General features: G+C 41.1%; 2 protein-coding genes across 4 annotated transcripts; both read right to left on the bottom strand.

The window, feature by feature from the left end:
- Positions 1-1,310: 1,310 nt before the first annotated feature.
- Positions 1,311-9,256, bottom strand: LOC119488508 (cytochrome P450 2J2-like). 3 transcript variants are annotated; one of them, XM_037770241.1, is made up of 9 exons: positions 9,010-9,256; positions 8,547-8,712; positions 8,299-8,451; positions 8,051-8,211; positions 4,644-4,817; positions 4,402-4,543; positions 4,110-4,297; positions 2,818-2,959; positions 1,311-2,342 (listed from the first exon to the last, which is right to left on the bottom strand). In XM_037770241.1, the coding sequence occupies exons 1-9, from the start codon at positions 9,199-9,201 to the stop codon at positions 2,167-2,169; spliced, it is 1,494 nt and encodes a 497-aa protein (XP_037626169.1). In that variant the 5' UTR covers positions 9,202-9,256; the 3' UTR covers positions 1,311-2,166. The 3 variants fall into 3 exon arrangements, with proteins under 3 accessions (XP_037626169.1, XP_037626166.1, XP_037626168.1); XM_037770238.1 differs by having other exon boundaries at positions 8,051-8,451; XM_037770240.1 differs by having other exon boundaries at positions 8,051-8,451; positions 8,547-9,028.
- A 642-nt stretch (positions 9,257-9,898) lies between these two features.
- Positions 9,899-13,963, bottom strand: LOC119488512 (cytochrome P450 2J5-like). The gene is made up of 9 exons (XM_037770246.1): positions 13,137-13,963; positions 12,802-12,967; positions 12,560-12,712; positions 12,320-12,480; positions 11,980-12,156; positions 11,751-11,889; positions 10,626-10,813; positions 10,393-10,534; positions 9,899-10,288 (listed from the first exon to the last, which is right to left on the bottom strand). Exons 1-9 carry the CDS (start codon positions 13,323-13,325, stop codon positions 10,113-10,115), a joined length of 1,491 nt encoding a protein of 496 aa, XP_037626174.1. The 5' UTR covers positions 13,326-13,963; the 3' UTR covers positions 9,899-10,112.
- Between the last annotated feature and the right edge of the window lie 788 nt (positions 13,964-14,751).

Below are 14,751 nucleotides of genomic sequence, written 5' to 3'. Positions count from 1 at the left end.
TCTTCCCTAAAACCTTAATATTTAAAACACATCCGCATAAACAGTCTTACGCTTGAGCCGCTGCGTTACTCGTCCGTCTAAGTGTTTTAAATATTAAGGTTTTTGGGAAGTAGTGAGCATACGACTGGATAAATGAGACTTGGATTAAACAACACAAGTTGTGTGAGAGTTTGTAAACAGATGATTTGATATAGTTTTGCTGTTGTTATATGCGGCCCCCATTTACCTCAATTCATCAAGACTTTTCTCTGTTTTTTGATTCTCCGTTCACTGTGGAGGCATGAGAGAAGTTTTCTTCAAGAATTCGAGGTAACACGGGGAGAGTAAATAACTGGTCATTTTGTGGGTGAAGTATTCCTTCAAGTGGTCAACCCCTGAGGCGCTTCAACAACAAATCCTACACAAGAAATCCAGGACTAGTGTATTGATGATGTATTTTCTATACTCCTAAAGTGTGATTTGACTTCCTCACTGGCAGCATGCTCTAAATGAAAACTGGCTGGCCTTTTTATTCTCTGAATATCTTGAATCTTATTTAGTTGTGAGAAATCAAGTCCATGAAGTTGTACAGCTGTAATGTAAAGATGATTTTAACACCAGCTTCTGATCCAGATGTCAGATCCAGGTTGAGCTTTCATACAGTACCTGCAAATTGTAACTTGAGAATTTGAATTGTAGTTGATATTGTATTTAACCATGGATGTTTTCAGGCTGTTTTGGTGTCAGTGGAAGTTCTGAGTGAAGAGCGCTGTTGTAGAAGCGGGTGTTTTCTTTTGATATGGTGGGTTATTGGCTATCCAAGCTTCTGAAGACAAACTGCACTAGTTTCACAACATGAACTGGCTGTTGTTGGCCTTGTCACTCTGTATGTTTGCAATAACACTGAAGAAGAGGCGTTCTGTTATGATGGTTTTGCCATTTGTGATCTATAGATGTGCGTCAAAGCGCTTTTATTTTCCTTTGCAGTGGATGATTCTCGTAGATTGCTGATTTAAAAGCAGTGTCATTTCTATGGAAATAAGAAGTACAATCAAACGTAGCGCAGCACAGAAACTACACGTGTAGTGTTAAATTCATGTTTGTGTGTAAATGAAGAAAAGTGAGAAAGGCGTTATGAATTTTCAGGAATTTAAGGAGTTCAACATTTAAAGCCTTTGGTTTTCTTGTGAATAAATAAATAAATGCTTTTTTTCTAAGAGTGTGTTTTACATTCAGTAGCATCAGTCTCAGGTAGGGTCCAAAGATTAGAAACATATTTACGCTCTTGAAAAAAACAAAGCAAAAATAATTTCATTTCAACACCATTCACAAACCTTTTGACACACAGGTGTTTATTCATTTAGTCAACAGTGCCTTTTGCCTGTGACAATAAAGCAGCAATTTGCAAACTAACCTTATCAGGAAATAAATCCAATCACACAAACGGTAGGTAGGCCTGTCACGATAATTACGCAATCGACTCATCGTACAATATATGGACATGACCTTGAGCATTTTTACATTATCGACTTATCGTACGATATATGGACATGACCTCGATAGTTTTTACGTTATCGCTAATCGTACAATACATCTCCTTGAAGGTGTGTACTTGCATTATTATGCTACTATATTGTCATTATATCGGTGCCATAAAATGGTCTTAAAATGACAATAATATTGTTTATCGTAATTATTTCTTGGACAATATTTCATTCAACAAAAGAATTGTGACAGGACTAACTGTAGGTAACCTACAAGTTACAGAGAGAGAACGAAATCTGGCCTTTCTGTAAAAACATTTTTTTTATAGTATGCAATAGTCTAACTGAAAGTGGGTAATAATAGACATGATTGATAAGATATTTGGAGAGTTTTGCTGCTGCTTGCTGGTTACATAACAGTGTCAGTGTTGGAAAACGATAATGCATCACGTCGCACATTATGTGATTATGTGTTGTGGCAAAACAAAGCATGCTGCAGTTCGCCTTATATGAAACATTTCCTCGTGCTCCCATCAGCTTCGGTATGTCACACACATGTTGTAGACATATTGTTGAATGCTGTCTATACTGGACTGGTTTAAACTAGACAGGAAAACTAGCCATGGATGTAGCATGTGTCGTCTAAGATGTATAATATTTTTACTATAGCATACAGTGTATAGTAGAGGATAGGCTGCAGGATTCAGCGGGCTTTGGCGTAGATCTTAAAGGGGTACGGTGTGCGTGTGGCGCCGACGATTCCCTCTGAACTCAGCTCAACTCCATCCAGAGTGGAAAAATAAAATTTCTGTAACAAACTGACGAAAAACAGAAACAGCTCCATTCTCGCCAGGCCTTCACCGAGACATGCACGCTTTCCTGGGAAAAGCAAGCATAAATGCAAAAGAATGAAGACATACTCTCATTATTTAGCTCACATTTCCTGCAGCCTAAATTATTTTATTTCTTGTGGTTTTAAAAGTCAATTCTTTCAGTTCAGTTAAGGCGAGACGCTACAGGCAAAAACATTTTTGAGATTTTGGGCTATTTTGATTCCATAACATATCTTCTTTCAGACTTGTGGAAAGAAAACATCCAAAATACACATTTAGGTTTTTATTTTACTACTTTGTCTATCTGCGTCTGTAGATTTCTCCTAGATTCACCAAAAGTTACCATTAGATAATGCCTCATTTGCGTATTTAAACATAACATTTCAAAAAACTTGTAATACAAAAACAATTGTCTTAATGTATGTAATCAACTGGGGAAGTTTCATGGTGATATCTATTAATTCACCTGTAGTGTCTCCCCTTGATCAAACTCAGAATTATCAGTTAAATGTGACGGTTACCTGCCGAGAAAGGTAAAAATGCATCCCTCCTCACAAACTTCCCCTCAGCATCCAGGAAGTGTTCAGGGTTAAAGGTGTCAGGAGTTTCCCATTCAGTCTTGTCAAACAGCACCGAGGTCAGGTTGGGCATCACTGAGGTCCCCTGCACACATACAGAGTTAATATTGTTTATACAAAAGGATAAGAAGAGATAAAGGGATAGTATAGCCACACCTGGTTTCCAGATGATAAGGTGTGTCAAGGGTAATGTCAACAAGTGGGTATTGGCACTGTAAAGAGAGCTTAATCACAAGGTCTCTGCTCAAAGGATGTCCTGGGCAGAGTTGTGGTTTTAGCTTATGTGGGTACATACGGTATAGACAACATGTAATGTTGTCTATACCGTATGTACCCACATAAGCAAATTACCCACATATTTACAAATGTCAGATGTTCTTATCATGTTCTTTCATCTATTTCAGTAGATTTTTATTTATTTTATTTATCAATTTTAAAGGTTCTCGATACGATATTCAGATTATCAATATAGCAGCCAACAACTATTAGCTATGTAAAGATATAGAGGAGTAATGTCTACCTGCATGAGCAGAGACTGAAGTCTCTCTCCCTCTATGTGTGTTGTAATCTGAGCTACTCCATGGTTTCTTGACATAGCCAGGCCGGCCATGCATGCTTTTAGTCAGCCGATTAGACTGTTAGGCTATTAAATAGGTGTTATCACTCGCTATAAGCCTCATAGATGTTGGTCAATAGGGGCCTACTACTCCCACGAGTAGCATTTATCATTTATTCATATGGTAGATCCCCAGTAGAAGGTATAATGGAACACAACAGCGACCTTAGAAAATGACTTGTAGCCTGTTGCTGTGGCGCTCTTAGTGTGAACACTGCCGTTGCCATGTTGAGAGCTGTGTGGAGGCAACTGATAGCATATGGTCTGAATGCGAATTTAGCACCTTTAAACCATACAGAAAAACAAACACCCACCCAGTGGAGTATCTCATTTTCTCCATCTTGATATAGTTCAGTGTCCTTCATTAAATCTTTTTAAATACCGGCACTATACTGTGTAAGATACACAAATTTATTTTTTCCCTTTTTCTTCTTCTTGGAGTATAAACCTCCAGGGGATGTCAGGAGATTCAGTGTTTATTGCAGTAACATCAGCTGCCACATCATACTTCAGATATCACAAACTGCACAAAATTACATATTGGTTTTCTAATAAACACTTAATGGACACAACTGTCTGTTCTGACTCCCTAGTTGCTGCGTGCTATTAGTAGATGCACCTTGGGTATGAAGTAATCGCCCAATGTCGTGTCCTTGGCGGCCATTCTGAGTCCATTCAGAGGAACGATGTTTCCCATCCGCTGGATCTCGTGTATGACCGCATCAGTGTAGGGCAGTTTGGGTCTGTCAGCCATCGTGGGCTGGCGGGTCTGTCCGATCACTCTGTCTATCTCTGCCTGGACTTTGTCTAGGAGGTGAAATAAAAGATGTTTAACTGATCAATTACCGACTTGTTCTTACTCCGGTATCTTTTAATTTCTTGTGCTGCTGCTGTGGGAGTCTTACACTCACCCTGGATATGAGGGTTCTTGATGAGGTGGACGAGGCCCCACTGCAGGGTCTTGGAAGTGGTTTCACTACCAGCCAGGAACAGATCCAGACAACACAGAACCAGGTTGCCTTCGTCGAAACCCAGTTGACTGTTTCTGTTGTTCTGTCGGGGCAGAGCGGAGGAACAAACAAACATAACGGTCAGTTAGTTTTTGATTCTCATACATATTGATTGTCTTTAGTCAACATTGTAAACACCGTACTTTCTCCTCTATCAGGAAGGTGTCGATGTAATCTCGTGGGTTGCCGGGGTCCAGATCCAACTTGTGCCTCTCTATTTCTGCCCTGATAGATGCCTCCAGAGACTTGGAGCTGCTGAAGATGCCGTTGTGAGGCCCCGGCAGGCGTTTCATCAGTGCTGGGAACGAATCATATAGCTGTTTGGAGAGGAAACACTGTTGTTTATATCCATTGTCAGCTCACAATATTTTCTGATTGACAGAATGCCATTCTGCATTTTTTTTTTTTACCTGCATAAAAGACTATTTTATCTACAGGCAACTAGATAAAATCAAGTGTCTTTTTCCTGCTACGTTGGTTCTAATCCATATTATTAACAATCTCTCATCGCTCACTTTATGTTCCTCTGGGAAGCAGCCAGGCAAAAAGGTTTAATAAATAAATAAGAAAGTAAATAGTTATAATAGTATGCATATTTATAATATTTTTATTGTTCAACACAGGCCATTTTGGTAGAATATGACAGTTGAATAGAAATAATTTTGTTTTACTTTTGTATGGCTTCAGTCCAAAATGGCGGAAGCGTAGCTTTGCTGTTGGGAGCTGGCGTTGCAACAGAACATATATTGACTTTTTTTTGGCTTCGTCCAAAATCACATACTATGCACTAACTACATACTCAATAGGTGAACTATCTTTTCAACATGCTTTTGTGTAAATAAACAGTAGTATGCATCTTCTTTTCGGATGCACTGAGCGGTAATTTATGTCGTCACTTCCTGAGAGCCTTCTTGTAGTGATGTGTCAGTAGCAAACGAGCCGGCTCTTTGAGCTGGCTCTTTTAAGTGAACGATAAGAGCCGACTCCTGTCCGAGAGCTGTTTTTTTTTTTTTTGTTTGTTTTTTTTATTAATTCAAGGCAGAATGATAGGATGATCTTCTCCGCGCCACAGGCACTCCGTGCACTGACTGTGACTGAATGTTGTGTTATTGACGTCCGTGCGACCAATCAGGTGATGACAGACACGGATCATACCATCAAACAGGGAGGGGCAGGGGTGTGCGGTGCACTGACGGTCTACAGGTATAGAGCATGGATGTATTAATAGAACTGGATACAGCGTTGGAGGCGGGGCCCCGGTCATTCCTATGAGAGTTGCTCATTGGCGCATGAAGCCTAAATGGATAGACTTCCGTCTGGAAAAGTACCCGTATCTTGGTGGATCTTGGGCAACTGGGACATGCGCAGTAGCGTCCGCTCGGTCACATGACTCGGTCACGGGGTCCCAACGTCACGCCGTCGTCATGGCTTGCGCTGTCATCGCGGTCTGGGTCTCATTCACATGAACGGAGGAAGGGAAATAACTCTGGATTCAGCTGTTAGTGCTTTTTACAACTTTAAAAACTTATTTTTTAAAATAAGGGCTATTAGAGTGTTCGTACTGGGAAGTTGATTCACCTCAAAAACAAGTATCCGCTGAGTTACAGACGTCTCTTTCCCAATGTAAGTCTATGGGAAAAATTATTTTTGGGCCCAATGCATCACGTGACTGACACGGAAGTTGCAGTACCGCCGTTTGGCCACTACGAAAGTCCGGATCGTCGACCGGCGCACTTCCTGGGGGCTTGGTACAGAACAGGAGGAAGAGGAGGAGAGAAAGAGAGAGAGGAGTGCGGTGCACGAATAGCAGACAAGATGAGTGACAGTCGGAAACGAAGCAGCATGTAAAATTATAGTATTCTGGACATTATAAGGTTTAGTATAATTATATTGAATACTTGAAGTGATATATGTGTACACATACTAATCAAAAATTAAAACTGCGCTAAATTTGGCTGAACTATAACAGGCAGAAAACACATATCCATTTGGGAGCCGAAAGAGCCGACTCTTCTTGGTGAGCTGAGCCAAATGATCTGGCTCACTAAAAAGAGCCGGAATTCCCATCACTAGTTTAAACCAGTTCAGCGTGCGCGCGCAGGTCGAAGCCTTTTCTAACTGACAAGAGGTAGCTAGGTTGCGGCTAGTAAAACTCCACCTGATAAATGCTTATTAAGGTTGTAATTTGTGATTTTTAACGGGAACTAATTGTTGTAACTAGCACTATATAAGACCCAATTCATTCTGTGTGAATCCTGTTGAGGTTTAAAATCGCTAATCTCAGTTTTTAGTGAGTTTCGTCTTGAGAAAGAGGGCTAATGTTAGCATGTTGAGTTCGCCACCTACCTAGCATAACGGTCACAGGTTTCCCGCCTTAATTGTACTGATTGTGTTCTTTTATCAGGGGAGCCAGCTCTCTCACACACCTCAGCGAATGACTTCTATCACTACAGATATGGAGATAAAGTATTTCTTTTCAAAATGTTGTAATTTCTGAATCCATTTCCTGTGTTATGAAATGCTGTGATTAGCCTCATAGCTTCAGTTCATTCACACCAGTCTGGCTATATAAGTGAGTCTAGCTGGTTGTTTTTGTAAAATTTCAGTGTTGACTGGTTATGTAAATTTATTGTATCTGAATTTGGGATGTTAATATTAATTGATACTGTGTTTTTATTGTGATTCACTTTTTTTTTTATATTGTTTAAAGGGACTGTGTAACTTCTTACACGTATAAGAACGCCTGCTCGCCTTCACTCAGCTCGCTCCACCTCACGTGCATGTGCGCACACTATACACTGCAGAAGAGTTAGTTTAGCTCTGAGAATATCTAGTGAATGTACAGTGGACGTTTGTGCAGAAATAACTGCTGCAGCTCCTCCAGACCAACAGAGGTTTTCCGTGTCTTGTGAAGTGACGGGGCTCCGCAGCGAGAAACGTTATCGTCTCCGACCAAAACTCCACGGTCTCCCCTGTTCCCTCCGGCCGCGGTCGGGAGGCTGAGGCAGGAAAAGCCAACACTAGGGTCAGCAGTGATTCATGGAGAGACCTTCGTCTGGTCAGCTAACATTACTGCCAAGCAGGTGAAATATAGAGTGATATTTTGGTTTGAGCTGATGTGTGTGTCGCCTCACTGTTTTGAGCGATGCTTGTTCATGTTTATTTAGAGCGAGCAAGCGCGAGCCCGACGCTGACTTTCGTTGACTTAACAGCCACAGGTGTCGCTGTTAACAAGCATTTCTGAATCTTACAAACAGTCCCTTTAAAGCAATGAAATATGGGTTATTTTTCATATTTCTCTAACCTATATTTTGGATGTTTAACTATACCTGGTTATGCTTAGTATTTTTTATAATGTGTAAACTGTGTAATTGAACTTGAATTTTTTGAAAGATCTAATAAAACTTTGCAATACATATCGAATCGGCACCCAAGTATTGTGATAGTAGTATTGTCCCTGCCCTAATAATTATTGTTTGTAGAGATAATGTAATGAATGGTTATAGCCATGCGAGGTTGTTAGTTGTGTCTGAGTTTCTTTGCATCTTACTAGAGCCCATACGGAGCCCTCCAAATAGGCCATCTCAGTCAGGTTCTTCAGCATGCTCTGGAAGTTGTGGTCGCTGTAGTCAAACCGTCTTCCGAACACGATCTGGCAGATGATGTTGGCCACAGCGTTGTTTAAGAGGGGCACCGGGTCAAATGGCTCACCTGAGCAGAAGAAATGTCTGTGTGTATTTTTGCTTTCCATTCTGTTACATTTTATTCTCTCTCTGTTTTGTTCTTTTTTTGTCCAACCTTTCTCCTTCTCCATCACTTCCTGGAGATGAAGGCTCTCCTCGCAGATGCTCTGCTCCATGGAGCTCTTGGCCAGGCCAAAGGTACGTAACATGGCCATGGCGAAACGCCGCTGTCTCCTCCACACGTCCCCATTACTGAAGAAAAGACCCGCTGAGACAGAGAAACCACGCAACATTACTCAGGTAGGGATCAGGAGGCAGGTTGACTACTTTAACACTGATCTACTGTATGTTTGTGTGATTCACCTGAGTTCCCTGAATAAATTCTGGTCACCATCGGGCTATAAGGCCGGTCCACAAAGTTGTCAGCCTGCGTCACTATGGCTTCTTTCACCATCTTCCACCCAGACACAAACACTGTTCTGTGTCTTCCCAGACGTATGCAGAACACATTCCCATAAACATCCGCTAGCTGTGGATGCAGGAATAGAGAATAAGTGGCCTGTTGTCCAGCATGTGACTCTGATAAGATGCACATTTCTGTGACACTGTGACTTAATATCAGCAGGTTTTTAGCATTGTTTTCTACCATAAACGTTGTAATATTCTGTTGAAGCAGAATCTCATATGATATTTTGTAATTTTCCCTTATTTATGTGTCTCTACTACATGCTAAAGTAGGGGAGAATAAATAGGAATCTTCCACTTTTTCTCACGTTTTCACAAGAACACCACTGCATAATATGAAAATATGATTCTGTCATCTTACCTTAGTTAAGTAAATGTGAGGCTGTTTGGATTCAATGTTGAATATGTTTCCTAAAAAAGGGAGAGATGGTGGTCCTGGTGGGAAGTTGTGTGGATCCTTTTTGTTCAGAAAATACACTACGAGGAGAACGGCAAAAATAAGAAGCAGCGTTTCCCTCAGATCAAGCCACAGAAACAAATCCCACAGCCACATTGTGAGGCAGAGGAGAAAAGCAAAGGACTGATGGGGATCACTTGCTCCATCAACAATTTCTAGTTCGAGATGGGCTGGTACTCTGCTGACTCACAGCTTGTGTAGATATAATGACCTATGTGTGTGACAGAGAGAGTGGACAGCCCTCCATTAACCAAATACGGAGTAAGAATAAGCTGAAAACTGAGCCAACACTATAACAAAGCAGGAGCATTAAACAAAAATCTTTCAACCGTAAACATCAGATGCCGCCTCATAATGCTAAACGTGATGTAATGTAGGCAAAAGAAGAATGTGTGAAGTAAAAAAGATATTTCTGCTGCATCACTTTTGATCCTTTTTTAAAACTGTCCATTTTGAGTCAGACAATGATTTGAGAGATGAATGTTAAATAAATGATAAATCCTTTAACATTTCATTTTACTAGGAGTACTAACAAAGTTTAGAAAGGGAGTGGTGACAAAGAAATCAAAGCCACCTGCCAGGAGCGCATGTAAATCAACCCCCTATCAAGCATACACAGGTGATGGTCATTATTATTGTACTGTCATACTTATACATGACATAACTGATCATTACTATAAAGAAAACGTCACCAATACAGCTTGAATGTAATTTTAAAGACGATATGTTTATGAAATCTTACATTTTGTCATTAATAACTACAAGGACAAAGGGAAATATAAACAGTCTTATAAACAGTAGCATTAATACAAGAATATTTAATGGAAAAATAACTATCACAATGAATTAAATGTACAGGCAGATAGAATAAACAGGTCCTCAGAACACCAGGCAATCATACAACAGTGAAAGGTTGAGATTAAAAAGTGAGGATTTCTCTGTTTTGCTTAGTCTTGTCTGTTACTCATTGGTTAGATGAACAATGGTTCAATAAGATGTTGCATAATTCAGCGAGCCTTGGCGTAAACTTTGAAGGGGTGCGGTACACGTGTAATTCCAGTTACTCCTTCAGTACTCAACTCTACTCCATCAGGAACGGAGAAAGAGAACTTCTGCAGTAAACCGACCAAAAACAGGAACAGCTCCATCTTGACGAGGCTTTCTCCGAGACACATCCGTTTCCCTGAAGAGTCCGCAAACACATACGCAAATGAAGGTGTAAGAGCTCAGGAAAAAATGTATATTCTGGTTCAGGTTATGGTTAAAATTGAGGTGAATTTGGTTTACCTGCAGAGAAAGGCAGGAAAGCTTCTCTCTTCACAAACTTTCCCTCAGCATCTAGGAAGTGTCCAGGGTTGAAGGTGTTTGGAGTCTCCCATTCAGTTTTGTCAAACAGCACAGAGGTTAGGATGGGCATCAAAGATGTACCCTAAAAAACAAGATCCATAAACTAACTCCATGCTAATCCCATTTTAGAGATAATCCTGTTAAGACTTAAAATGACTGTGTGCTAAATGCACCTTGGGTATGAAGTAACTGCCCAGTGTTGTATCCTTGGCGGCCTTTCTGAATCCATTCAGAGGAACAATGTTCCCCAACCTCTGGGTCTCGTGGATGACAGCTTCAGTGTAGGGCAGGTTGGGTCTGTCTGCCATTGTGGGCTGTAGGGTTTGTCCGATCACTCTGTCGATCTCTGCTTGGACTTTGTCTAGAAAACCAAGAAAATTGAAAGAATTAAGCTTGTAGCAACATGGTGCGAAAAACCTGATATGTTCATATTTTACATTCCCATCAGCCTCAGCTGTACGCTGTGATTAGCGCTAATTAAAGGTGCTCTATACGATATTAAGTATTGAGTATTAATATAGCAGCAAACAACTATTTGCTATGTAAAGATATAGAGGAGTAATGTCTACCTGAGCAGAGAATGAAGTCACTCTCCCTCTGTGTGTGTTGTAATCTGAGCTTCTCCATGTTTTGTTGACATAGCCGGGCCGGCCGTGCACGCTTTTGGTGCATGTTCGTTAGGTGTGTGTTTTTTACGATTTTGAAATCAATTTTGTATTGCCAGAATCTATATATTTGCTTAATTTGAGTCTAAGGGAAGGTAGAAGGAAGTTACCGCTTTTGTTGTTGCAGTCTGAGTAACGTGACATCATATCTGTTCTGTATCTGTCAACCAAAACAAACTGCAGTCGGCCGCAGCGAGCCGAAGCAAAAAAGTAGAAAACGGCAGAGGTTCCACGTGGATACGACCTGCACCCTCAAATTTTAAATCCAAAGTGGTAAACACTACACATACAGTAAACTTTGGAAACACTTTGGGTTTCACACATTGCAGGAAAAGCAGAGCTAGACATAATGGCTAAAGCTGCATGCTAACTCTGTCATGGACAGGAAATGTTATCATATTGTGGTCAAGCCAGCCGTCACTCTCATCTCCGTGGTCAAATCGACCGACGCTACAACTGTAGAGCACCCATATACTGACATTTATGTTAAAGGCATTCAAACGCTGGTGTTAGCATTTAGCTCAAAGCATCACTGTGTACGGCCTCACAGAGCTGTTGGCATGGCTGGAGACTCTTTTAGTCTTGTTTCCTTGCTGTTTCACAGCTCAGTGTAGGGCCTAGCATGTCACCTACCCTGGATATCAGGGTTGTTGATGAGGAAAACCAAAGCCCACAGCAAAGTGTTGGCGGTTGTCTCCGTTCCAGCAGTGAACAGATCCACAGCGTTCACAGCCAGATTGGTCTCATTGAAGCCCAGATCAGACTCTTTATTCTATACAGAAATACAGAGAAGATACAGTAGTGAGTGTCTGGTAGATTGACAGGAAGGGCTACACAGTGTTGTACAGTGCAGTTCACTTACATTTTCCATTTCAATGATGAAAGCGTCAATGTAGTCTCGGGGATCGCTGTGGTCCAGGTCCTTCTTGTGGCTCTTTATCTCCTGACTGACGTAGTTTAGGATGTCTTTGTAATGGCCGAACATTTGGTTGTGGGGACCTGGCAAGTGTTTCATCACTATAGGGAATGCCTGATACATCTACTCAGAAGAAAACAGTAGATGAGAGAAACTTTCATTCACATCACCTTTCAACTATGTGACTTGGAACTCCCAGTCGGTCAAAGAGGATTGACTCCCACAGTCCCATCCAGAATGCTGTCTTTCTGACAATGATTGAACTAAATGGATATTACTGACTTACCAGACCCCAAACAGAGCCCTCAATCCTAATAAGTTCAGATATATACATCAGCATGATCTGGAAGTCGTGGTCGCTGTAGTCAAACCGCTTCCCCATCACAAGCTGGCAAATGATGTTGGACGCAGCATGGTTGAAGAGTCTTGCTGGGTTGAAAGGTTCACCTGGAGGAGAGGGGTTCACTGTTTAGACAATGCTATACTCCTGAAGAGCTGCTGATTATGAGCTTATTTTGTGAACCACCTTTCTCCTTCTCTATCTCCTCCTGCAGATGTCGGATCTCCTCACAGATACTCTGCTCCATGGTGCTTTTGCCCAGGCCGAAGGTACGTAAGGTAGACAAAGCAAAGCGTCGCTGTCTCTTCCATGTTTCACCGTTGCTCATGAACAAACCACCTAGACACAAGCATACAGAGGAAATAGGGTTAATGTCTCAGGGGAACTAATTTCTGAGAAAGATAAGAGAAAGAGATTGATTATCACACCTGAGTATCCTGAGTAAAACCTGTCAGTGATTGCGTTGTACGGTCGATCTACAAAGTTGTCGGCTAGCGTCACTATGGCTTCCTTCACCATCTTGTACCCAGACACGACCACTATCTTATCACCGCCGAGACGGAGGCTGAACACATTCCCATAGACGTCAGCCAGCTGTGGACACACACACATATGCCACTATCCTGATAGGAATATCACAGTAGTGTTTGTGAAAGATCTTGAACTGATTGGAAATTAAATTAAATTAATCAAATTTATTTTAAATGTATAAGAATGACTCGATACAATTCACACCTAAATGTAAATATGCATTCAACTTTACCTTGGTGAAATAAATGTGTGGATGTTTCCTGTCCACACTGAAGAAATTCCCAACAAGGGGAAGAGCCATCGGTCCTGGAGGATAATTTGGTGGATTCCTTTTTTTGAGAAAGTCTGTTATAAGGATTGAAATAAAAATAAACAGGAATAGCCCCTTGAGGTCAAAATCCATCAAAAAATTAAGCCACATTGTTAAAGAGAGTTAAACCAGGAGCAGAAGGAAGGTCGTAGCTTTTCAGGACTTTCTTCTTCTTCATGAAACACCGGTGGTTATTTAATGCCTGTTGATTCTTGATTTACTCCTTATGTGGTCCACACACCCAGTGACTGCATGCACTACTAACATTACAGGACAGACAACTTGAAGAAAATATGTTATTCGGAGTCTGCACAAAAGTGCGTATGACTTTGTTTTCACATAACCTGTTACAGACGCCTACTTTTCCCTTGGCAACAAGATCTCTGTCATGAGCAACAACAATATCAGCTCAGTAATATGTTAACACATTAAGTGCAAAACCTGTCTCGGTAACCTTAGGCAGAGAACAAGTAAACAGAGTCTAGCCAAAAATACAAGTGCAGTGGGAATAAAAGTCATCAAATCCTTATTCACACGGGACTAGCATTACCAGCAGACCTCACGTGATTTAGAAATTAATCCCCCATGTTTGTTGCGTGTGGCGCATTCGCACGCGAAAGGTAAAGTCTGTATTTTACTCAAGATTTACTGACATTATCCTCCGGATATGATGTTGAGGCTCTGCAGAGAAAACAAAAAATTACGATCATGGCAGATTCACACAAGATTAAGATCACAGACGACCTCAGCAATTATTACATCTTACTAGAGGTCCCCAGGTAATACTAGACCCATGGGAATAGGGCTTAACTGATCTGTTGTGCAGTTGCATGCAGATGAGTCACTGTGACAACCCAGAAGCAGGTTGCCATAGTCAAAACCCAGTTGACTGTTCCGGAGGAACAAACATATGGTCAATGACTATTTAGTTCTCATACATATTGATTGGCTTTACTCAACATTGTAAACAGATCCAACTTGTGCCTCACTATTTCTCAGCCTCCAAACATTTGGAGCTGCTGAAAATGCCGTTGTTAGGCCCCAACAGGCGTTTCATCAGTGCTGGGAAGGCATCATATACTGTAGCTGTTTGGAGAGGAAACACGGGATGTGTTCAGTGGTGTTGTTCATATCCATTGGTGATTAAAGATCTCACTTAAGCTCACAATATTTTCTGATAGAGAACTTTACTGTATAAAGCCTTTTGTAGCTCCAAGAGACAGCTTCATTTGGGTCTGAAGACTACAAATTTGAAAATTAAAAAAATGATGCTAGTAGCAGCTAATGTAGCCTCAAGCCGCTGGCTTCAAACCAAGATGAGGTGTGGGCTACGAAGGTCTGGTAAGCTTGCACCTTGTACCCAAATCTTACGACCAAACTTTTGGTGGTCGAGTGGCATTGTGGGTAATTTAGGCACCATGTTTTGATAAGGAAGAACAATGTGTGGAGGAAAAAATACTATATCTCTAGTTCTGCAGCATCAATGTATATCCTTTCTAAAAACTGTCCATCATGAGGCTGACTGAGAGTGGAATCC

Source organism: Sebastes umbrosus, chromosome 5 (genome assembly GCF_015220745.1).
Source record: "Sebastes umbrosus isolate fSebUmb1 chromosome 5, fSebUmb1.pri, whole genome shotgun sequence".
Classification (NCBI taxonomy): Eukaryota; Metazoa; Chordata; class Actinopteri; order Perciformes; family Sebastidae; genus Sebastes; species Sebastes umbrosus.
The sequence above is the reverse complement of the archived record's forward strand: the minus strand, read 5'-3'. Positions and strand labels throughout refer to the sequence as shown.